Consider the following 26017-nt stretch of genomic DNA (forward strand, 5'->3'; position numbering starts at 1 on the left):
TTGTCTCTACGAGATACATGAATCTGGTGCAAGCGCTGACACTCTTCACCCCCCCATCAATTGACTTGTCTCTAAGAGATACATGAATCTGGTGCAAGCGCTGACACCCTTTACCCCCCCCCCCCCCACATCAATTGACTTGTCTCCAACAGATACATGAATCTGGTGCAAGCACTGACACCCTCCCCCCCCCCCCCACATTCATATGCTTATCTCTAAGAAATACATGAATCTGGTGCAAGCACTGACACCCTTCACCCCCCCTTCCCAATCCATTATTATTATTATTATACAGTATTTATATAGCATCAACAGTTTGCGCAGCGCTTTACAATATGAGGGAAGACAATACAGTTACAATACAATTCAATACAGGAGAAATTAGAGGGTCCTGCTCATTAGAGCATTGGCTTGTCTCTGAGAGATACATAATCTGGTGCACGTACTGACACCCTTCACCCCCCCAAGTGTGTGGCTTACTATTGTCCATCAGGCTCCCTGTTGCCTTCATTTCATGCAGATCTACCTGACAAGGTAGATAATATCATTGAATGGTTGAAACTTGTTTTTTTTTCACTGCCTGGTCATGCAAATTTGCTACAACATCAAAGAAAAGGGTATTTGGGAAGCTTTTTTTATATACTTTACAGTGCTGGCTGCGATGTAATTCCCCACATAGATCTGGTAAAATAATGCAAAGGTTTACAACCGCTTTAAAAGGAATCTGGCATGAGAGAATAATAGACCTCATTGACCTCTAATGAGAATGCTAATTTCATGGCAGGTGCATTGACTTCAGTGCTGACTGGGAAAACAAATACTGACACTCATTTCTATCATTCATGTTCTGGGGCTGTGACACCGAAAGGTATTGAAGTCAGACACAGACAGGCATCTGACATTTTAGAAGGAAGCCAGTAATGGCAGCCTCCATACTTACACCAATGACAGACTCACTGTAAGGATACATCTTATTTTCAGATTTGTTCAATATGTGTTTTGATAACCTATAATTTAGAAGATATGGATTTAACTATATAATACCGAAAACGTGTTCTACCTGTGACAGATGAATGAATGAACTTATAATGCAGAAGCAAATTATTTGCCCCCAATAAAACTTGAAATTGAAATTATGACCTATAACTTTATCTGTTTATTTATTCTGCATTTCTATGCTGCGTGTTATTGCCAGGGCTTATATGATCACCAAAGGATTTGTATATGAACATACTTGGAGTTCATTTCAAGAATCTAGCATTCTCATGGGAAATTAATATGTTTTATTAAGTTTTTTTATGTTTAATGAAAATTCCTCAATAAGCGCTGTACCTCAAGGTGATCTTTCATTCTCATATTTATCATATTACATGTATGTGTTGTGTAGCTGTCCATAGCCTATTTTCCTCTTACCACACATACAATAAAAAGTAATCTAAAACAGTTCGTCTCAGATCTCAACATACATTATACTCCTATTACCATGACACCTTATATTCATATGTAGCCAAGCTGGGACTACTGTACATGTATATATGTCATGAATATATATAATCAAGTTACTGTTCTAATGCAGCTAGTGTGCTCCTTTAAGAGTTTATGAGAAGGATCGGTCCCCCCCCCCCCCCAAATGAACAAATTTGATTGTGGGAGATGTAGTCTAGTGTGGAAGGTGAATTGTTACATGGATGGCGGGAGGGACCATACTCCCAGGGAGCTATGGGAGAGTGAGGATCATGGGAGAGTGGATCTATTTCTGGACGGGGCCGAGCTCCTGGGACTCATCGAGGACGGATCGAGCTGAGAGGTGCCAGAGGAGACAGTCAGTGACGGAGGCCTGAGATTGCAGCCTAGCGAGAGCGGAGCTCATCCTCAGTGGTGCGGAGACTGGGAGTCACAGGGAGGTGACGGATCCAGTTGAGCTGAGTGCAGAGCGAGTGAAGCTGAATTGACTGACCGGAACAGTGAGAGCCGAACATTCCCAGTGATGCAGAATTGTGAGGAAACATCCCGCCTGGGGACCAGATAGTCACATGTGGACACTGCTGCTGTGAAAGGGTGCCTGGTGACATCTGAAATCGCAAGTATAAACCTGCATCCATCATACACTGACAGCAGATAGGATCTCATAGACACCATTACACTTGGATTACAGATATCACATTGAAGAGTGATAAAGAGCTCCAACTGCCGGCGAAGATTCTGCAAGGCCTTGCTAGGGCAGGAACTTCATTACTCACACCTCTTAAAGGGGACCCACTGACATAATGATAGAAGCTCATTAAATAAACATGAGATATTGCAAGTTCTGATTTTAGTAGACGTTAAGCAAGGTTCATGGTCAATACATTCAGTTGTAGCCCTGATAGTTAAAGCTGATAATTACTACAGTCACTCTCACTTATTGAATACAATACTTTGCTGATTAAGTACTTGTTCCTGCAGTGTCGGTCTTTTGAGCCCTTTTTCTATTAATTGGGGTTTTAATGGAGTGACACTGTAATATTTGTTATTACAGAATTCTGTTTGTTCCTATTAAGTTGTTTGATTTACCTTTTATCCCAGTAAATAATCAAACTGGTATTTTATTGTAAATGAGCAGGGGTAGGGAATTGGCGCTGCCCAATGGGGGTAAGTGTAAAGGAAATGTTATGTGGTGGATAACACAGATATTAAAACTATGCAAGAATAAATATCTAAACACCACAAAAAAATATAAAACATACAGTAAACATCCACTTAGTTAATACTGTATAATAAATTAACACCATATGAAAATTGTGTTGAAAGCTTAATATAATATAAAGTGCTTAGTATTGTGATAGGATAAAAAGCAAATAAAGTGAACCTGTGGTATAGGGTGCAACGATATATATATCAAATAAAGTGGTGATACTAATGGATCGTCGGGGGTGTAGTAAAAATAATATAAAACACATGTATTGGTGACAATTCATAGGTGTACAAAAAATATATATAAATAAAGGAATCAATACAATAATAAATTGATGGGTGCAGCAGTATGACACCTATATAAAATGTGCAAACTAGGAAAGGTGCAAAAGTGAATATATGAGTGTAAAGTGCAAAAAAAGCAATATATGGATGGCTCCTTAAATAAATATGAGGTGCAAGTGCAGATATACACCCTAAGTAATACTAGGTGCATATATTATAAAGGAAAGTCCATAAGTGAAAGTGCTCAATCTTCTTGTGGCACTGTGGCAATCCCAGATATCATATCCCCTCCAACATATCACCTTTAATAGCAAAAATCCCCCCTTCTAGAACAAATCCTCTTCCCCATCCCCCCTCCCAACACAAATCCCCCAAAAGCACAACGTATAGCACCTCCTAAATGTTTCCTCCTAGAACAATTCATACCCCCTGCCGCCCCCAAAATTGCCCCCGCCCAACACAAATCTCCTTCTCCGAATCTCCTTGTGGCACCCCCTCACCTATTAAGATACCAAAGTGCCCAGGACAGCCACCCCTTATCCCGGCCCTGCTCCCAACTGTCCCTGACATAGGTGTGTGCAGCCTATTGCATTGGGGTATGCACCCGAAAGCTCAAACATATTTGCGTGGGTGTGCATGTGTATACTGTATACCGACAGGGTCAGTAGGGCAGAAATCGGTGTCAGTATTTTTAATTTTTTTACAATTTTTATAGGAGTCCCATTAGGGGGCTTTAGTAAAATATCAGGGGTCTTAACAGGGGGAATCTGTGCCACACAGGGTGATTAGGGTGTGCCCAGGCACACCTGTCAGTAGGGCAGAGATCGTGTCAGTATTTTTTATTTACAACTTTATATAGGAGTCCCATTAGGGGGCTTTGGTGAAACATCAGGCGTCTAAACAGGGGGAATCTGCACCACACGGGGTGATTATGGTGTGCCCAGGCACACCTGTCAGTAGGACAGAGTTCGATGTCAGTATTTTTAATTGTTTTACAATTTTTTTACAACTTTTATAGGAGTCCCCTTAGGGGGCTTTGGTGAAATATCAGGGGTCTAAACAGGGGGAAGCTACACCACACAGGGTGATTAGGGTGTGCCCAGGCACATCTGGTACACCCTGTGTGCAAGCCTATGATCCCTGATTTTGAGGGACTATCCCTGATTTGGAACAAAGTCCCTCTGTCCTTCTGTCTTCCTCAATTGTCCCTCATTTTGGTCTGATCTATATAGCTGTATATAAAATGCACTTTATCTTTTAAAAAGTGTTTCCCAGTGCTAAACGTTTCAACCAAATTCTAAATTGCTGCATTTGTAAATTTTAAAAACCAGTATAAAGGAATATTGTGGGTTTAACTAATCATGTTTTGCTTATTAGTCTCTTTTAACCACTTGCCAACTGCCCGCCGCAGATATACTGCGGCAGGCTGGCTCGGCTGCGCGAATCAACGTATGGGTGCATCGGTTCGCGGGAGCGGTGCTAGGCAGCGGGGATGCCAATCTACGGGCACCCGCGATCGCTCCCCACTGAGAGAGAATAACGGTTAGCTGTTGTAAACACAGCAGACCATTCTTCTCTCTGAAATGATCACAGAGTGCCTGTGATCCTTCTATATAGGATCACAGGTCTCTGTGTTCATTTCACAAGTGCCTCCCTCATACAGTTAGAAAACACTCCCCTAGGCTCACACTTAACCCTTTGATCACCACTGTGTTAATCCCTTCCCTGCCAGTGTCCTTATTACAGTAACAGTGCATATTTTTAGCACTGATTACTGTAGTAATGTCACTGACCCCCCCCCCAAAAGTGTCAAAAATGTCAGCTAGGGGTTCGATCTGTCCGCTGGAATGTCGCAGTCCCACTAAAAATCGCAGATCGCCGCCATTACTAGCAAAAAATAAATAAATAAATAAAAATGACATTAAACTTTCCCCTAGTTTGTAGACGTGATAACTTTTGCACAAACCAATCAAAATACGCTCATTGCTATTTATTTTTTACCAAAAATATGTAGCAGAATACAAATTGGCCTAAAAGGATGAAACATTTTGATTTTTACATTTTTTTTGGGGAATGTTATATAGCATGTAAAATATATATATATATATATATATATATATATATATATATATATATATATATATATATATATATATATATATATATATATATATATTTGCTCTTTTTTTGTTTATTGCACAAATCCCACCAAAAGAAAGCTCTATTTGTGGTAAAATAAAAGAACATCAATTTTATTTGGGTACAGCGTCGCACGACCGCGCAATTGTCCATTAAAGTAACGCAGTGCCGAACCGCAAAAAATGGTCTGGTCATTAAGGAGGAAAACCTTTTGATCCAGAAGCGGTTAAGGGGAATTTTGTCGGCCAACAACAACCAACTGCAGAAGTGATGTCATGTTCTGGTCTACTTTTCGTGTGTTTTTTCTTCACTGAGCATGCCCAGTCTTGATCATCACATTTTTGTCGGCCGAAATCTGACGAACAATCGGCCGTTCTTTGTTGGCCAACAAAAATTTTAAAGCCTGCACACCAGATTTTGTTCGGCCGAAAAGTCGCAGTCGGTTGTCGGAAGCATCATACTAACAAGCCGACAATCAGCCGATCGGACGTTGGCCGAATATTTACGGCCGACAATCGGTACGTGTGTACGGGCCTTAAGTGTCCCTCATTCCATTCTCAGAAAGATGGGAGGTATGCATTTAGAAGACTTCCTCCTTCTTCCAAAAGAGACACCTATTTCGGATCACTTCTGTGTAAGAGGAATTTCCCTCACATTTGGAGAGATTGTGTGAACAGAAATTAAAGAGCCTATTATAGATGTATAATAAAATTACAATAATCATCCCAATTCACTGACTTTAATAAAAATGCATTCAGTAGAGTTGCTTTTACAAGCAACACAAAAAGGTGTTGAGCGCTACATGAGGATGAGCCTCTGTTTAGGGACAGCTACCTTAGAAGACATTAAATATTTTCTGAAAATGTGATCAAACTGAATGATCATGCTATTACACAGAAGAGCTTGTAAGCTATCTATATTAAAAACATTTTATTCAGTGTTTCTAAAGATGCTTGTGCAATTTACACATACTTACTCCTAATATAAAAAGTCATCTACTTTAGCTAGTTTTTTTCCTGCTTGTTAAATACTAATAATCTCAAGCAAGTCCTCTAGGTGGCGCTCAAAACCAAGTCTGCCTTCATCTGCTTAATGAGACAGCAAAGGCTTTTGCTATTTAACCTGTCCTTCTCTTCAGACAGATGTGGGTTATCACCTTCCAAAGGCATGCATCGTTAAATTATCAATAACAGGTTAGCAATGCATCAGGGTATGACTTTGATTAAATTTGTGGCGAGTAACCTTTGATCACTCTTGTATTTTATATACAGGTCACATTTACACAAATAGGTTTTTTTTTTTTTTTGTCTGCTTGTATTTTGGTGCATTGCAGCTAAAAGAGCCAATAGATTTAAGACAAAGGCCGAGAATAATGAAATCTGATGTGCATTTGATTTACTACACAGTTTTGAAACAGCCTGTAGCATGTTCTTCTATTTCAGCTTGATCTTTAATATACTGTACATAAAAATTCACCAAATAAACAGAACTGTGGTTCAGCATCACACATGAATCGACAAACTTGCATGATGCTTGTATCGGCTGTATAGTGATTGGTCATGTCTACATTTTTCTAGACATATTTTCTATGACAGAAAATCCTTAATTAAATAGAAGCATAAACTACGGAATAATTTGGTTTATGCTCATGACCAGTTGCTGATCAAAATGAACAAATGTTATCAATATAAATGAGCTGCATTCATTTTACTAAGTATTTTGATCCTGATATTTTACTGTGATATATCACGTTATGGAGTTTATGGAAGGCTTTAAAGTAATAATAAAGGCTTCTGTTTTTTTTTTTTTTTATTAACAGACATGTTATACTTACCTGCTCTGTGCAAAGGTTTTGCACAGAGCAGCCCCGATCCTCTTCTTTTTGGGTCCCCTGCCAGCAGTCCTGGCTCCTCTTGCTATTGGGGTACTCGAGCAGGTTCACTCCTGAGCCATGCTCCTGTGTATGGACATTGTCCATTTACACACGGCACTCGGTCCTGCCCTGTGCTCTCTCCTCATTGTCTCAATAGCTGTAATTGGCAGCAACAGGAGCCAATGGCTCCTAAAAAAGCTTCAGGACTTTTTTCGAGCGGAACGTGGCATGTTTATAACCACACTTTTTGATGCACTTGCAGCCCCTTTTTTCGCATGCCAGATTAGTGCCTGCTACCCTTGTTTGGGGTGCCATTGACATTTAACTCATATTTGGGGTGCCATTAATATTAACATTTAAAGGCATCACAAGTGTAATGTGCGTTTACAGCATGTTTCTAAAATGCATGGCAAAGCACGCATTTTCTGTGTAGTTTGCAGTTTGTGCAGATGAGAAGGGAGCCTCATAATTCTTGTGTAAATACACCAATCTCACATTCAGGACCTATGCACATTCAGCGTAGTGGGAGCGTACGTTTTGTGGCTCCTTTCTCCTGTGACATTCTTAGAGCAGCCCATTGATTTTAATAGGCTGCCCTACACAAGGCAAAGTAGCCTATGTAACACTCTGGAGTGAAGAGGTTTGAACGTTTTTTTACTGTGACTTTTGCTGTTTGTCACTAGTTTTTTTATGTGAAAAATATGTGTTTGCTTCTGCGTTTGGGGTGCCATTAACAATTAATGGCACTGAAAGTGCAACTAGTTTATTTTTGGTGTATAAAGGTGGCCATACACTATACAATCTGATTGTGCGATCTCTGTACTATCTCCTTTAGATTTACCAAAACTATATATTAGGAGGACACCTACTGTATCTATTCAATAACTCTGTATTCAGGCCCTTCACTACATAGTTGATGACAGATCTAAAGGAGAGCTTCCAATCAGACTATATAGTGTATGGTAAGCTTTATAGACTTCCAGGGACAAAGTTCTACTGTTTTCAATACTACATCTCTGCTCCAGATAGGTTATTATGTGATCACTCAGCTCCTGCACACTCTGCCACATGAACGATCTATGCAAGATGAAGGTAACATACAAAACAAGGAAGACCCTGCTGTTTAATGAGAACTGTGCTGACATTGCCTGCATTGGATTAGCATGTTACTGTAGAGGTGGGTGGGGAGCAATCTCCTGGAGGGGAAGGGCAGGTGCAAGGTATGTGTTAATGAAGTAAGCTGGTGAACTACTTCCTTTTAGTGTTTTTTCTGTCCAAAATATCGAATTTCAGGATGGGTAATGGAGGAGTTTTATACAGCGTAATATTTAAAAATGATTGGCTATTAAACTACCACATCCATTTGAATCATTACCTACAAAAAAACTCCTATTATTGGACTTTACTGGTACCAGAAAGGGACAACCACACACAACTATAAAATTATATTTTTTATTACAAAAAAATGATTTATTTAAAATGTGTAAAAACATCATGAAACACTCCTTTATATGCGACATTGGCCATAATATTAAACCGTACAGAGCTAGCTTTGCTAGTTTATCCAAGAGGTTGATGCATTTCACATCTATCAGCTTCCTCAGAACCTCCTTATCTTGGCAGCAAAGAATCCTGGCACATTGCTTTTAGAGGTATAGCTTGAAGATGGTGGTGAAATATGTGGTGTGAACTAAACACTTTTGTGGGTAGGTGGTGCGGCAGTTTAGTGACTGCTGTGATGAGACTAAGTGAGGAGGATGATAATTGAACTTATGTGTAGACAGTAGAAGAGACCCACTCTATATAGAGAAGAGCAATATTGTATCCTATCCACAGTATCCAACACCTGCATCCCACCATCTACACCCGTGCTTCAGGTGGATCGGCATTTGTTATCTGTCATACATATTGAGGCAGCAGATTGACTCAATGGCCCTCTGCTTTGAGGAATTTCTATGACTCCTTAGAGGAGTGATCATTGAGTTGCTATGACTGCAGGTTGATACTGACTGATGGTCCCAATTGTGGATGATTATACTGTGGATAGCATACAATATTGATCTTCTCTATATAGAGTGAGTCTCTTCTAAAGTCTACATATAAGATCAATTATCATTATCCTTACCAAGTCTCATCATACAAAAATAGTAAAGAAAAAGATGGGGCTTTGCGGGTCAATGGGAGGAGAAGGATCACAACAACAACATGATTAAAACTAAAAAAGTAATTTTTTTATACATATTTTAACAAATGAGCATAGTTGCCCATATCAAACATAATTAAAATGAAAAAAAGTACATGATATCACATAGTAGAAATACTTCCCAACAAGGGAGAGTGGATAGCCTGTATGAGAAGATGACGTAAGAGGTCTCAGATGGAGCACGGTCTAAGGGTCCCCTGCAAGCCGACACGTTTCGCAAGAGGCTTCCTCAGGGCCAGAGAGACCAAGACAGATCGATATTTCGAATGTGACTCAGATGATGGCAGGCAAGGTGCGCAAGAAAGATGTCCAAGGTGAAAAAATGGGTGTAGTAATTGCTTTTTTAGTTTTAATTATGTTGTTGTTGTGATCCTTCTCCTCCCATTGGCCCGCAAAGCCCCATCTTTTTCTTTACTATTTTTGTACGACATATCAGGGGTATGGGCCTCCTTACACTGTGTTTTTGTGTCTAAGTCTCATCATAGCAGTCTCTAAACTGCCGCACCATCTACCCACGGAAGTGTTTAATTCACACTGCATATTTCACCACCATTTTCAAGCTATACCTTGAAAGCGATGTGCCAGTATTTTTAAGGAGGTCCTGAGGAAGCTCATAGTTATGAAACACATCGCCTCTTGGATAAATAGCAAAAATAACTGTGTATGGTTTACTATTATGGCCAATGTCACATATAAAGGCACGTTCCATGAAGTGTTTACACATTTTTTATAATTTTTGGAATAAATAATAACTATTTTTATAGTTCTATATGGTTGTCCCTCTCTGGTACCAGTAAAGTCCAATAATAGGTGGTTCTTTTGGAGGTAGCGTTTTATGCAGGAGACTGGATGCTGAGGTAATGCCTGTCCTACAAGACAGGGAAAACGTTTTCCTTTCTGCAACAGAGGTACATTATTGGTATATTGGTATATAGGGAAGCTAGAATTTAGAAAAAAAATGGGGAACCGAACCTTAAGGGTTCCAAAGCTTTAGTTCTCATGCGCAGATTATTACATTTTTCACTGATTTGTAAGAAATGTAACAAGCCCATTGGGGGCATGCACATTGCACATAAACCCATAAGTTGCAAATTCCATTTTGAATAACCGGAGCTATACAACAACTAATATCAGTGAACAGTGAGCTGGTGCTTTGGAGATTTTGGGGTCAGGAAAATAGTTTTTTTTATTCATTCTAAAGCCATTTCCTGATGTCCAATGGCATAGGGATTGCAGTGAATGTGGTGAAGGTTCAGCAGTTAATGCTCCAGAGCTTTGGGCCCATATGTTTACTGTAATAGTATAAGATCAATGCTCTGTGATGCCGGAAGTTCAATGAAGGCTTTCACTAACAGCTGTTGGCCAATTTTTATACCTTATGAGCTGGGCTGAAATCTCTGGAGTGGCTGTATATTTCCTTTTTATTTATATTTTCCTGTTTATTTAAAAGAAATAAATGCGCCTTGTGAAAAAGAAATGTCAGATACCTGCTATCTGTATGACTTGTTGTTTAGACTTAGATCATGAACCCAGCAGACCAGTTCACTCATCTCTACTTATTAAAGCTGCAAAATACTGAAGCTACTAACACAAAAAGCTAATAACTGGCAAGGCAGTCAATAAAGTACTCTCTTTATAACACAGACAATGTAACTGTCCAATTATGCCAGGATGACTCTGTTGCATTGCTGGCTTCATTTCACCATTATGCTAGTCAAATTAAGAGCACAGAAAAAGGACTGAATTAAGACGACAGAACAAGGCATCTCATGTGTGTTAGCTCAATGATGGTACTGTCATTTATTTGGTACACTGTTGCAAAAGCATCCTGTTAATAATAATGGTGCCAGCAGAGTTTTCTTGTAACACAGAGACATAAAAACAGCGGTTGTCCAAGGAGCAGAGAAATCAAATGGCCTAACCACAGGGATGATTTTTTATATGAAATTGAACCAAATAATAATCTACAAAGCTTGATTTAAAGGACCAGTAGATCTACAATGTCCAGTTTACATAAAGATATCGGTACAAGATTCACAGATACATATTTACAAAAGCTGGAGAAATTTAAGGAAACCAAAGATGTTCAAGATAAGGCTGTAAAGAATAATTTTAACTATATGTTTTATTCTGTAATCCCAGTGGAAGACGTTAAAGTCAGCTTTCCTGTGGCCTTAAATGGCTGATAATGGCAAACAAGCTAACCTCAGTGGAGCATCAATGTCCTTAGCTCTCTGATAGTGTGGGTTTATTATGTATTTGCACATCTCAGTAAGTGATATTTTCCAAACTGAATGTCAATGGGAGTCTAAATTAGGTTTGAAAAGTATGTACAGAGCAGCAAATGATGCAAAATTGTATAGAATGTTTTGGAAGCTCCTGGCAGCCTTGCTGATGAGATCATGAGCCATTTTCTTTATAAATTCTTCTAGGAAAAAAAAGATAAAAGGGTAGGACCTGGTGGCACTGGCAGTCTTTGGTCCTTTTCTCCTAGATGCCTTTTGGGCATCCAAACCGACAAAAAATAAAACTGAAACTAGCATTCAGCTAGATGTCCCATCATGCCTCTGCCTTTGGGAGTCATGATTGTAACTGTCAGTCTTGCAATGCCCCATGGGACTTGTAGTTCTGCAACAGCTTGAGGGTCACAGGTTGAGCATCCATGAGTTAAAGATAATCAAATCCAATAAATTGAACCTTGATCTAACAAGTTTTGGGACAATATCTAGTATTAGGTACTGAGTATAGGTAACTTCAGACCAGTTAAACAAAATACAGCAACTGTAGCCATTTAAGGAGGACTAGCTGTATTTATTAAAATAACATTTCAATGTAGTCTTCTTCAACTGCGACCTGTGAAATGGTATTACTGTTCTTACTTTTTGCAATTAAGACTTTTTCTGAACTCTCTAATAATTATTGTATACAGCAGTGTTTCTCAACCTTTTTTTCAATCATATCACCCTTTAAAACTATGGACACTCTCAAGGCACCCTATTCTAAAATATAAAAAATGATTCTAATAAACTTACATAACACATCAGCATCCACACATGTAGGACACCCAATGTTAGAGGTGATTTATTCTTCCAAATCCACTACCATTTTGCACACTGGTACTGAAAAGTATTCCAATGTTTCTCTTCTCTCTTAGTTTTTCTCCATCACTCAGCTAATGTGACCCCAACGCTGACAGAGAGGGGCAGGGGAGGGTCAAACATGGATGCAGTGCAGATGACCAATATCCTCCTTATCAACTGAGGATATCATTGGATGGTAGGACGCCGGCAGCTAGCAGATCATAATGGTGCACAATCAAAACCTGTGGCTTTGTGTAACTAAAAGGCAGGCTTCATCCACCTGCTGGCTTGTATCCAATTTTGGGGCAATTTTTAGACATTTTGCCAAGGCATCCCTGGAAAAACCTCAAGGCACCCTGGTTGATAGGGTGGTATACAGTAAATTAAGTTTTGTGATATTGGTCTATACGTTAAAGCCTAACTTCAGGTTTTAGTGAATTGTAAATAATTCAAGGGATGCTGTGTATGTGTCTACAGACACACAAAGCCAGACTTGGGCTTGACCCCGCAGCTTGCTATGGGGGCACTCAGAGAAGATGAGAAGCAGAGAGCACCAACGGGGGGACCCCAGAAGAGGAGGTTCATGGCTGCTCTATGCAAAACCATTGCACAGAGCAGGTGCGCATAACATATTTTTAATTTTAGGAAAATAACATTAAGTTTAGAATCGCTTAAGTCAAAATAAGTGATCAGAATGCAACTTCATCCAGCTAGGGTAAACTGAAAGCAGATTTGCTGTAAAAAGGTTTTTCACTCACTTTTTTTGCACTGTAATGGTGCATAAGCACAAATGTAAGGTGTGCTTTTTTATTTGCTGAAATCTGCATTAACATTGATGTTGTTCATTGTCTGCATTAAAATAATAATAATAAAAATACACACCAGTCAATCCCATTTCTTCATTTCATGCACAGAAATCGGGTGTTTAAAAGCAGTGTACATAGAAACGGGTTTCCCTCAATTGTACAAATAACAAACCTGTCTAATACAATTATGAAGATGCATTAAGTGCTAAAAACCATTGGTTCAAACAAAGCAGTGATGATAGTTCACATAAAAAAAACATGCACATTATGGATTCATTATTTTTTTTCATTAAAGAACACCCATAATGGGAACTAATTCATGCAGCTGGCTATTTGAGCTTATCACACAACTGACTGCAATGTTTGTTTGGAAAGATATGGTAATAGAATCTGTCTGAGATGTGAGCACACAGCCACTAATAAATGCAGGTAATTGTTGACACCGCTGTCAGGACACAACAGTAATAACAGTGAGATAATATTCTATTAGTTCTTACAGAAAACAACGCTTTCCATATACAAATATATCTTTTACAGTGATTTTTTTGAAGAACAGAGGGTAAGGACCGCGCTCTAAGTCTAGTGATTGCACACACCCAGTTAATAATTGAGATTTAAATTCATATGTATACAATTGCTCTTCCTTTTAAATATCAATACACAAAATAAAAAGTGATAAATGTGAAAAAATTGTGAAAAACAAGTCCATATGTGATGAAAAGCAACTTCTCCTTCAAATAACAATGGATCAACCACCCGTGCTTGTGAAATAAATAGGCTCTCCGTCGATATCCTCATGCACACACTGCTTACCAGATAAATTTGACCCCCATTATCAAATATTAACTGGTCGTGTGCAATCACTAGATATAGTGCGCAGTCCTTACCCTCTGTTCTTATCTTGAGCTTTCTGCTCATTTGAGGTGCTGCTCAACAATTAATTTATATCAATTTAATTTATTTATTTATTTAACATTCATTTATTTAGACTATTTCTATTTAAGATAATGAATTTTTCACAAAGCAATCAAATTAATATTTAATATTCAATATTTTATATTTAATATTTATTCACACATTAATATATAATAATTAATCACACTCACTATCCTGTGCGCAATTGCATTAGTGGTTAGCACAAATTTTGGGGATTTTTTTTAAATTCCTCAACCTAAAACCACTATACACACCAAAAAAAATAAAGATTAGCCTGACTTTTTACATCTTTATTAGGCATGCACACATATAACAAAATACTATAAAAACCTCATGATTACCAAATATGGGTGCAGATGTGGTCATCAAGCAACTAGATAATCCATTCCACCCAAAACATATCCAGGAGAGAAATCATAAATATAAAATCAATTTTGCTTTTTACAACTATTTAGTACTGATGCATTAATAATTGAAGTGTATTTAAACCCACAAAATAAAAAATGAATATATTGCAGCTTTTCGGTCCTTAGTCATGGTTGCTGCATTCGTTTTCTTATTTTTCTTTTTAGGGCACTTGCACAAAGGCCCATTCAGCACCTCCGCCCAGGCAGACCAGGTGCAGTGTACAGCCTGTCATTGACATGAATGGCTGTGCAATAATGTACTTGTTTTTTTCAAAAATGTTATACACAGAAATAGCATGGCCATATACACAAGTACAGTGGCACATGGAAATTCATATCAATGACAGGCTGTACACTGCATATGGGCTGCCCAGGCAGAGGAAACAGGGCTGTAATTATGCTGAATAGGCTCAGGTGTTACATGTGCCAGAGCTCTTACTTTCACCAGGTGACGCAGCCAGTAACACACTTCCAGTACTAGGGCGACATCACTCATTCACTGTACTGTACACTACAGAGTGTACAGAACCCAGGACAGCATTAGATCATCAGATATTTTTCTGCACTTACAGTGCATCCAAAAAGTATTCACACCACTCCTCTTTTTCCACATTTTTTTATGTTACCGCTTTATTCCAAAATGGATTAAATTCATTATTTTCCTCAAAATTCTACAAATAATACCCCATCATGACAACATGAAAAAAGTTTGTTTGAAATCTTTGCAAATTGATTAGAAATAAAAAAAAGAAAAAAATCACATGTACCTAAGTATTCACAGCCTTTGCTCAATACTTTGTTGAAGCACCGTTGGCACCAATTACAGCTTCAAGTATTTTTGAGTATGATGCTACAAGCTTGGCACACCTATTTGTGGGCAGTTTTGCCATTCTTCTTTGCAGGGCCTCTCAAGCTCCATCAGGTTGGATGGGGAGCGTCAGTGCACAGCTATTTTTGATCTCCCCAGAGTTTTTCAATTGGGTTCAAATCTGGGCTTATGCTGGGCCACTCAAGGACATTCACAGAGTTGTCCTGTATTCATTCCTTTGTTATTTTTGCTGTGTGCTTAGCAGGGCCGGACTGACCATTGGGCACAGCGGGCATATGCCCGGTGGGCCGCCGAGGCCTCCTCTCCGAGTCCGGGCGCATTATAATGGGAGACAAGACAGTGTCCGGCCGTTGCCGCTGCTTGCCTCTCAGTCTCCGCGGCCGATTCCGCGGAGTCTGAGGGCCGCCGCATTACGGCAATCTGGCCGCCCGCCCCGCCACTGTCCCCGACTGCCTGGGCCCCGCATTACGGCAATCTGGCCGTCCGCCGCTATCCCCGACTCCCCACTCCTTGCTAACTTTGCTTAGCTGGCAGCCGGCTCCGCAGCGGCATCCAGGCTCCAGCGTAGCTCAGGAGGGGGTGGAGTCGGTGGGTGGACCGTCTGTGTGAGTCTGAATGAATCGTCATGTGACTAAGGCCGGGGGTGGAGCTAGAGGCCGGCGGGGACCCCATGCTGCCTTGTTGTCACAGGAAGAAGTGGGAAGAGCAGTGGCCGGCGCCGCACACAGACAGTGACTGAACTTAACTGAGTCAGAGTGTGGAGGAGTCTTCAGAGTGCCAAGTCAAGTTAGTGCCTGCCCTGGAGCTGCATTAACACCACCACCCACGACCAGGACAGGAGCCAAGGCCTCAACAACAGGTAAGGAAAGAATAGCAGCAGGCCAGCAGCACAATTTATAAACACAGTGACAACACCACACAGACCACACACCACTGTCACGGCTGGGATTTGTGGTTCTGGGTGGCCTCCGGCAGAGCAGTGTTCTGGTCTGGAACTTCTGGCTTAGCAGCAGGCAGGCCACACGTGTAAAAAACAGATAACAGCTACACACTGTCACAGCACTGCTAGAAAACATGTGCCATGCGGCATGCCAGTTTGCTTGTTACATGTGATGTGACAGCCAGGTGCACATTTTCAAATTGAAAATGTGCACCTGGCTGTCACATCACATGTAACAAGCAAACTGGCATGCCGCATGGCACATGTTTTCTAGCAGCAGTGACAGTGAGTGTGTAGCTGTTTTCAAAACAGCTACACACTTAGGGCTCTTTCACACGGTCCGCCTCCGTGGGCGGATCCGTGTTGCTCAGCGGGGATCGATCCGCGATCCCCACTGAGCCAGCGGATGACACCTCCGTCTCTGCTTGCAGAGCGGAGAGGGAGGTGTCTCAGCCCCCAATGCCCTCTACGGGGGATCGGATGAGAGCGGACCGCCTGTCTGCTCTCATCAGATCCGATCCGATTACTGAACGGATGGAAAAATAGGGTTTCCATCCGTCCAGATTTCACAGACAGGATCGGACACGGATGGCAGCGGGTGTCAGCGGAGGTGTCTCCGCTGACATCCGCTGCCCCATAGAGCTGCATGGAGGATCCGATCAGATCCGCCTAAAAAACTGACAGGCGAATCTGATTGGACCGCCCGTGTGAAAGAGCCCTTACTGCTAGAACATGTGTCATGTAAGGAAAGGGCACAAAAACAAACACAACACTGCTGGGATTTGTGGTTCTGGCCTCCGGCAGAGCATTGCTCACTTCTGGCTTAGCAGCAGGCAGGCGTAAAAAACAGAAAACAGCTACACTCTGTCACTAGTGCTAGAAAACATGTGCCATGCCAGTTTGCTTGTTACATGTGATGTGACAGCCAGGTGCACATTTTCAACTTGGAAATGTGCACCTGGCTGTCACATCACATGTAACAAGCAAACTGGCATGGCACATGTTTTCTAGAAGTGACAGAGTGTAGCTGTTTTCTGTTTTTTATGCCTGCGGCCTGCCTGCCTGCTGCTAAGCCAGAAGTGAGCAATGCTGTGCCGGAGGCCAGAACCACAAATCCCAGCGGTGTTGTGTTTGTTTTTGTGCCCTTTCCTACCATGGCACATGTTTGCTGGCAGTGACAGTGTGCAGCTGTTTTGAAAACAGCTACACACACACTGTCACTGCTAGAAAACATGTGCCATGCGGCATGCCAGTTTGCTTGTTACATGTGATGTGACAGCCAGGTGCACATTTTCAACTTGAAAATCTGCACCTGGCTGGCACATCACATGTAACAAGCAAACTGGCATGCCGCATGTCACATGTTTTCTAGCAGTGACTGATCTGAGGTGTAACAGTGCAGGAATTGGGGTGATCTGAGGTGAGAAAGTGCAGGAATTGGGGTGATCTGAGGTGTGATAGTGCAGGAATTGGGGTGATCTGAGGTGTGATAGTGCAGGAATTGGAGTGATCTGAGGTGTGAAGGTGCAGGAATTGGGGTGATCTGAGGTGTGAAGGTGCAGGAATTGGGGTCATCTGATGTGTGAAGGTGCAGGAATTGGGGTGATCTGAGGTGTGAAGGTGCAGGAATTGGGGTGATCTGAGGTGTGATAGTGCAGGAATTGGGGGGATCTGAGGTGTGAAGGTGCAGGAATTGGGGTGATCTGAGGTGAGAAAGTGCAGGAATTGGGGTGATCTGAGATGAGAAAGTGCAGGAATTGGGGTGATCTGAGGTGTGATAGTGCAGGAATTGGGGTGGTCTGAGGTGTGAAGGTGCAGGAATTGGGGTCATCTGATGTGTGAAGGTGCAGGAATTGGGGTGATCTGAGGTGTGAAGGTGCAGGAATTGGGGTGATCTGAGGTGTGATAGTGCAGGAATTGGGGTGATCTGAGGTGTGAAGGTGCAGGAATTGGGGTGATCTGAGGTGTGAAGGTGCAGGAATTGGGGTGATCTGAGGTGTGATAGTGCAGGAATTGGGGTGATCTGAGGTGAGAAAGTGCAGGAATTGGGGTGATCTGAGATGAGAAAGTGCAGGAATTGGGGTGATCTGAGGTGTGATAGTGCAGGAATTGGGGTGGTCTGAGGTGTGAAGGTGCAGGAATTGGGGTCATCTGATGTGTGAAGGTGCAGGAATTGGGGTGATCTGAGGTGTGAAGGTGCAGGAATTGGGGTGATCTGAGGTGTGATAGTGCAGGAATTGGGGTGATCTGAGGTGTGAAGGTGCAGGAATTGGGGTGATCTGAGGTGTGAAGGTGCAGGAATTGGGGTGATCTGAGGTGTGATAGTGCAGGAATTGGGGTGATCTGAGGTGAGAAAGTGCAGGAATTGGGGTGATCTGAGATGAGAAAGTGCAGGAATTGGGGTGATCTGAGGTGTGATAGTGCAGGAATTGGGGTGGTCTGAGGTGTGAAGGTACAGGAATTGGGGTCATCTGATGTGTGAAGGTGCAGGAATTGGGTTGATCTGAGGTGTGAAGGTGCAGGAATTGGGGTGATCTGAGGTGTGATAGTGCAGGAATTGTGGTGATCTGAGGTGTGAAGGTGCAGGAATTCGGGTCATCTGAGGTGTGAAGGTGCAGAAATTGGGGTGATCTGAGGTGTGATAGTGCAGGAATTCGGGTCATCTGAGGTGTGAAGGTGCAGGAATTGGGGTGATCTGATGTGTGAAGGTGCAGGAATTGGGGTGATCTGAGGTGTGAAGGTGCAGGAATTGGGGTGATCTGAGGTGTGAAGGTGCAGGAATTGGGGTGATCTGAGGTGTGAAGGCGCAGGAATTGGGGTGATCTGAGGTGTGAAGGTGCAGGAATTGGGGTGATCTGAGGTGTGAAGGTGCAGGAATTGGGGTCATCTGAGGTGTGAAGGTGCAGGAATTGGGGTGATCTGATTTGTGAAGGTGCAGGAATTGGGGTGATCTGAGGTGTGATAGTGCAGGAATTGGGGTGATCTGAGGTGTGATAGTGCAGGAATTGGGGTGATCTGAGGTGTGAAGGTGCAGGAATTGGGGTCATCTGAGGTGTGAAGGTGCAGGAATTGGGGCTGATCTGATGTGTGAATGGTGCAAAGCTCACTTGATTTATTACTATTATTCAAGCGGTTTAGAGCAGTTACTTTATATGAAGCTGAGTTGTTTTTTATGTATCTGGCACTCCTAATTTCTTTGAAAACATTTTTCGGCACACTGTGCCCAAAAAGGTTGTCTACCCCTTGATTAGAGTAACCCTCATCTTGTGCTGCTTCATACTATTTTTAGGACTCAACCATCAAAACAGGATTTAAAGTAAGACAAAAAAAACAGCATCATATGGCAGCTCTGATCTAAATTGGTACCGTAATCGAATCCACACATCCTGGAACATTAAATCCTGTCATCAACCACCCCGACGAACGCCACGCCCCAGCCACGCCCCCGTCACGCCCCCCTCCTGGGCTGCTCAGTCCAAAATGCCCGGGCCTATTTTTTGTCCCAGTCCGGGCCTGGTGCTTAGGGTCATTGTCCTTTTGGAAGTTGAACCTTCGCCCCAGTCTGAGGTCCAGAGCGCTCTCATGGTCTGAGAGTCCTTCAGGTGAAGTTTAGCAAACTCCAGATGGGCTGTCATGTGCTTTTTACTGAGGAGTGGCTTCTGTCTGGCCACTCTACCATACAGGCCTGATTGATGGAGTGCTGCAGAGATGATTGTTCTCCTGGAAGGTTCTCCTCTCACCACAGAGAAGCGCTGAAGCTCTGTCAGAGTGACCATTGGGTTCTTAGTCACCTCCCTGACTAAGGTCCTTCTCCTCGGATTGCTCAGTTTGGCAGGGTGACCGGCTCCAGAAAAAGTCCCGGTGGTTCCAAACTTCTTCAATTTAAGCATGATGGAGGCCACTCTGCTCATTGGGACATTCAATGCTGCATACATTTTTCTGTAACCTTCCCCTTGTCTGTGCTTCGATACAATTCTGTCTCGGAGGTCTACAGACAATTCCTTGGACTTCATGGCTTGGTTTGTGCTCAAAATTTTCGGTCTTTTTTTGTTTGTTGAGCAAAGAATAAAAACCCCAGTAGTGATTAAATACCACCAAAAGAAAGCTCAATTTCTTTGAAAAAAAATTATAAAAATTGCATTTGGCTACAGTGTTGCATGACCACACAATTGTCATTCAAAGTGTGACAGCGCTGAAAGCTGACAATTGGCCTGGGCAGGAAGGGGGTTTAAGTGCCCGGTAGGCAAGTGGTTAATAAATAGACGTGACCCGTATCCCCATCCAGATATTGAACAAATACCTCCTGTATGAAGCAGACTTGCTGTACCCTTTTTTCTGCAGTGAATGGGGTGTAAAACACTGCAATAGGTCATTATTGGCTGCTTTCTTTATATTTTTTCCTGCCATTGCTTAAAAGGTGTGAAAGGTCCATTATACATGCACATACATTTGTGATTATTCCACTTTTCCTGCAGACATATTGGCCCCCCTCAGCAGACTTTGCTGTAACCTATAGTATTTGCTGCATTATTAACATTATATGTTGTAGACAAACAATCGTTCGTGTTGTTTATTTCGTTATCTTTTCCTTCCGGGTTGACCTTTTCGGAAAGTATGTGCAGTTGTGTCTTGTTCTGTGGAATTGTACAACTCCCCCATTATTGATACGAAATTTGGCCAATTTTCGCAGGAAAACCCAACATGTTGGATCAGTCAACTTTGGCTGTCGTACGAAAATCGCGTGTCGCACATACCACACTAACGATACGAAAATCGTTCGATTTTACATTCGATTTGGATTTCCGTTCGAAATTCACACCGTGTATGGCCTGCCTAAGAGTGTGTGTGTATGTATGTATATATTTACACTCACTGACTACTTTATTAGGTACACTTATTCAATTGCTTGGTAACACAAAATACTAATCAGCCAATCACATGGCAGCAACTCAATGCATTTAGGCATCTAGATGCGGTGAAGATGTCTTGCTAAAGTTTAAACTGAGCATCAGAATGGGAAAGAAAGGGGATTTAAGTGACTTTGAATGTGGCATTGTTGTTGGTGCCAGGCTGGCTGGTCTGGGTATTTAAAAAACTGCTGATCTACTGGGAATTTTTACACACAACCACCTCTAGGGTTTACAAAGAATGGTTAGAAAAAGAGAAATATCCAGTGACCGGCAGTTGTGTGGATGAAAATGCCTTGTTGATGTCAGAGGTCAAAGGAGAATGGGCAGACTGGTTTGATCTGATAGAAAGGTAACAGTAACTCAAATAACCACTCATTAAAACTAAGGTATGCAGAATACCATCTCTGAACGCACAACCCATCGAACCTTGAAGCAGTGTATTTTTGGCTCTGAATTCCAAAGCATGCCTACTTCATTTCTGATTCATTTTACAAAAAACACAGATATCCCCTCATCTGCATAACCTCTCATTGTGCACAGGCAGAGATATTAGGAAGTTGTCAGCTCATAAGGTTACTGGCAAAATTTACAAATATTTTCCACCTATATTTACCAGACCAAAAGGAAGCAAAGAGGAACAGTTTATTGATAGGGTTTACATATACTTTTTTTTTACCTGTGAAAGTGGATAAAGTGCTAATAATTGGGCTCCTTGATGTGCTGGTGCTCAAAGCATTTTTTGCAATAGGTGGTGGACTAGTGCCAGTTTTAGGGCTGCTTTGATCTGTGAAAAGAAGGGAACATTTATTCTTTTTTCAGCATTAGTAACATTGTTATTCCTCTGTAAATTTACTCATTCACTTTATAATTGTACATCATAATTAAAGATAGACAAAGGTTATGATTAGGCAATGTACCAAAAGTCTGCCTTAAAAGTACACAATGGACAAAAACGAAAAAAGAAGTGCGAAGAAAAACAAATGTAATCATTAAAGTTCATGATCACCCCAAAGACATTCTGGTAGGTTAATTGGATCCTGTATAAAAAAAAAAAAAAAATGGCCCTACTGTGTATGTATGTGAGTTAGGGACCTTAGATTGTAAGCTCCTTGAGGGCAGGGACTTATGTGAATGTACAATGTACTGTATATGTAAAGCGCTGCCTAAATTGACAGCGCTATATAAGTACCTGAAATAAATAAATAAATAAATAAAAATAAATTAAAGTTAAATATACCGTAATACACATTGTATTAATGTTTGGAAATTGTTACATATTATTGCAAAGACAAAAGATTTTAAGAAGCCTTTGTATGTATTGAGGACAATTCATAATACGTAATTGTGTATATAAATCTTGCAAAGTCAGAATTTTTTCAGTTCTCCAAAATTTAGCAATTTAGCCACTAGAATTTTTACATCCATAATCACAGATTTTAAAAAATCTTTATGAGTTTAATGAGGGATTAAAGTAATGCCCAAATAAAGTTAAAGCTTCATTAATGTGTATCTTAAGATTAGGAACTTCTTCACAGAGTTGGAAGATTGGCCTTTAGTTGGGCGTAGAGCCAGTCCTAAAAGCTTATGTACCAAGATTTTGTCCACAGCACTTGCAACTAGTGAGATGACTCTGCCAGCTTTCAGATGGCTAGGACTATATTCAGATGAGTGTATATATACTGTATGAAATAATTTAAATATGTGCTGCGCAAACCTGTGTAGCGTCGGAGTGTGAGTACGGCTGAGAGCATTTTCACAGCTCACTGAGCGGATAAACCAGAACAGTTGGAGACCCCCGCCTGAGCTTCTGGGCCACTATTTGCAAAACAGCCATTATAGTGCGGTGCGCTGCAAGCACCAATAAATGTAAGTGCAATACGTTTATTTTTAATAAAGTCAGTTTACAAGACGTTACTTGCCATGTATATCTTTCTTTCTATCCATGTGAGCCATCCATGAGGGATAGAAGCACCCTGACAGCACTTAAGAAAAAGCAACCCCGCATCCATATCTTTTGGATTGGGCACAAGGCCATTACTGACCAAGCTTAAGTGCGAGGTCACAGGCATAAAGGTGAGGCACCCACCTGAAGGGGGGGGGGGGGAGCACAGAGATTGGAGGTGAAATCAAGTTTGCTCACGACCATATTTGAGCACTGGTGATTGGGATTTAATCTCCATACAGAGGAGCATACTTTGTTTGGACACTTATAATTTGGATACCAGGCATAAGGAATTGGACACTATTTCACTACGCCAGTTTGCATGATTTATATGTGTTTGAATATTCATTGTATGGTTATATTGCATATAGAGAATTAATAATTGTTTTTAAATTGGATTTAATCAGTGCAAAACTGTTGATATATACACACATATATATATTTTTTTTCTACACAGAGTGATGCAAATTTTTCACTACATATTCATTATTTCTTTAAATTAATTAATTATTAATATAAGCTACACAGATTTGCACAGCACATGTTTATATTATTTCATTCACAACACACTCACAACAAGGGAGTGATCGGCACCCTTAAATTTACACCACCATAGATTGCTCGCAGTCCCATTTAAATGTATGTATATATACTGTATACTCCTGCATTTCCTATTAGAGCCTGGATTTCCTATTGGAGAAATTAGAAACAAATACGTCAAACTTAGGAGTAGGTAGATAAGAGGCAACCAGGGGGGCTGTGGCCAGGACTCTGCAACTGGCGTAGCCAACCCATAGGCACCCCATAAAGGGAACACTCTGTGCCCAGGTGGGGAGGCGCGGCCAAGCAGCAGGCGAAGCAAGGGTGAACAAAGCCCAGTAGCTCGGTAGTACGTGAGAAGGGATAAATGTGTGCGATAATCCACATGGTAATGCAACTAGACGGGGGAAACAGAGGATACAATAAGTAAAACCAGGAAAAGCAGGCCAAACCAGGGAGCCTGCGGGGTGCACTCTGTAGTTCTTGACAGGCTCCAACAGGTGTGTTGTTGGTGCCAGAACAAATCATGTGGGGAGGCGGAGAAGGAAAAAAGGGGGGGGAGAAGGGAGGTTCGCCAGGGGGGGAAATGAACAGGGAGTCCAATATATACTTCTTATAGATGACCAAAATCTTAGACTCCCATATACCATTTCAATAACCAAATCAAAAACGCACTTCTGTTAAGACACTGTCCCCTCTATACCCCACAAGTGGTTTCATAGCACTAACTCAAGAGCCAGATCTAAAGGAGTGCCAAATGCTTTTCACTGCCCCTTCACACCCGAAGTGCTAGATTCCTTTACTGACCCTTCAGGTCGCAACATACTTTTGAAGCTAAACTACATGCAAACAATCTTTACTGTGACTAACATTTATTCTCCCAACCAGGAACAATTACACTTCCTCTCGTCTGTAGCAGCCCCACTAGAGTCCTTCGGTATCACCAATTTAATCTTCGGGGGTGATCTCAACATGCCGTTGATCCCCGGAGTGGACTCCTCAACGGGTAAGTCACCCCTCACTCCATCCACGCTAACTAAGATACGTTCCCTTCTCACAAAATTGAACTTTGAAGACATATGGCCAGTGCTTTACCCTACAGAACGAGGCTACACTTTTTACTCTGCAGGTCGTAACTCATATAGTAGAATCGATTACATACCCATTTCTCAATTCCTCTTAGACTCTGACCCGACAACTTCAATTGGCTTAAGGTTATGGTTTACCACGCACCAGTACACTTATCGCTTAGTCATTTTCCCAGAACTTCTAAGGGACGGACATGGCGACTAAACGATAACCTTTTGTTTGATATAGCATGCACAAGCTCTGTCTCTCAAATCATTAGGGACTTTGTTCACAATAACATGGGTGACCAGATACATCCCATGACACATTGGGAAGCATTGAAATGCGTTATCTGCAGAGTGTTCTTACAGCACGTCTCTAGATTGAAATGAAAACGCACGGCGGACACACACCATCTACTTACCCTCGTTTTGGCTTTTTTTTTATCAAGAAAAAAAAACTTTATTAAACTTTGTGCAAAGAAAACAAAACCAAGACAGAGTCCAGGGCAGGCACGCCCACAGCATACATACAGTAAACAACTGAAGTAAACATCCTGCATACTGTCAGTAACAAAATAAAACAAGAGAGAATATAGCACTCCCAGCACCTAAACAGGCATCCCACATCATCCTCCGTACAAACAAGGGACAGTCCTGCCCCCCACAGAACCGCAAGTGCCAGACCATACAGAAGTGCCAAAGATTACACTCACAGCCCGCCAGCTACCAGTCTGTCTAGCACCAGATCCACAGGCACCAGCCCAGGCACTGCCAGCCAGGGAGCCCATAGCTTTTAAAATTTAACCAAGCTGCCCCTGTGTTGATAAATGTATTTCTCCAATCTAAGCATCTCCCCATCTGGGCAATCCACTCCTTAATAGAAGGAGGACTTGTAGAGATCCAGTGCCTCAAAATCAGTTTTCTGGCCTGAAACAAGGCCCTGAGAACGGCTTGCTTGGTGACCTCAGGGAACTGGATCTCACCCATAATTCCTAACAGGCACAGCTTGGGATCCTCTGGCAGAGTGACCCCGAATGCCCCCGACAGAGTGTCGAGCACCCCCTTCCAGTATACGTGAAGTTTCGGACACTGCCATAGAAGATACACCAAATCCCCATGGTCTCTCATGCACCTAGTACATAGAGGGGTGTCTCTCCTACCCATCCTATGCAATCTTGCTGGGGTGTAGTGAGTCCTGTAAAGAATATAAAGCTGCAACAACCACTGTGCTACATTCAGAGAGCTTAGCTGTACTGCCTGAAGGGCCTCCTCCCACTGCTCATCCTCAAATGAGCCAACATCACGTTCCCAGGGAGCTGACATACGCAGGAGGTGCTGTTCCAGAAATGAACCCAAGAGTAAGGAATAGCAGTGTGATATGAAC

General features: G+C 41.7%; 1 protein-coding gene across 1 annotated transcript in view; it reads right to left on the reverse strand.

Moving 5' to 3' along the window:
* EMCN (endomucin) overlaps positions 1-26017 on the reverse strand; it is a gene marked incomplete at its 3' end in the record, with an annotated part of 222723 nt that overhangs the window by 105127 nt on the left and 91579 nt on the right. Inside the window, exon 4 of the mRNA XM_082243550.1 lies at positions 21758-21865. Within this exon, the coding sequence (XP_082099676.1) occupies positions 21758-21865 (108 nt within the window). The remainder of the gene's footprint in view (positions 1-21757; positions 21866-26017) is intronic.

The sequence above is a fragment of the Pelophylax lessonae genome (genome assembly GCF_965119305.1).
Source record: "Pelophylax lessonae genome assembly, chromosome: 1".
Lineage (NCBI taxonomy): Eukaryota > Metazoa > Chordata > Amphibia > Anura > Ranidae > Pelophylax > Pelophylax lessonae.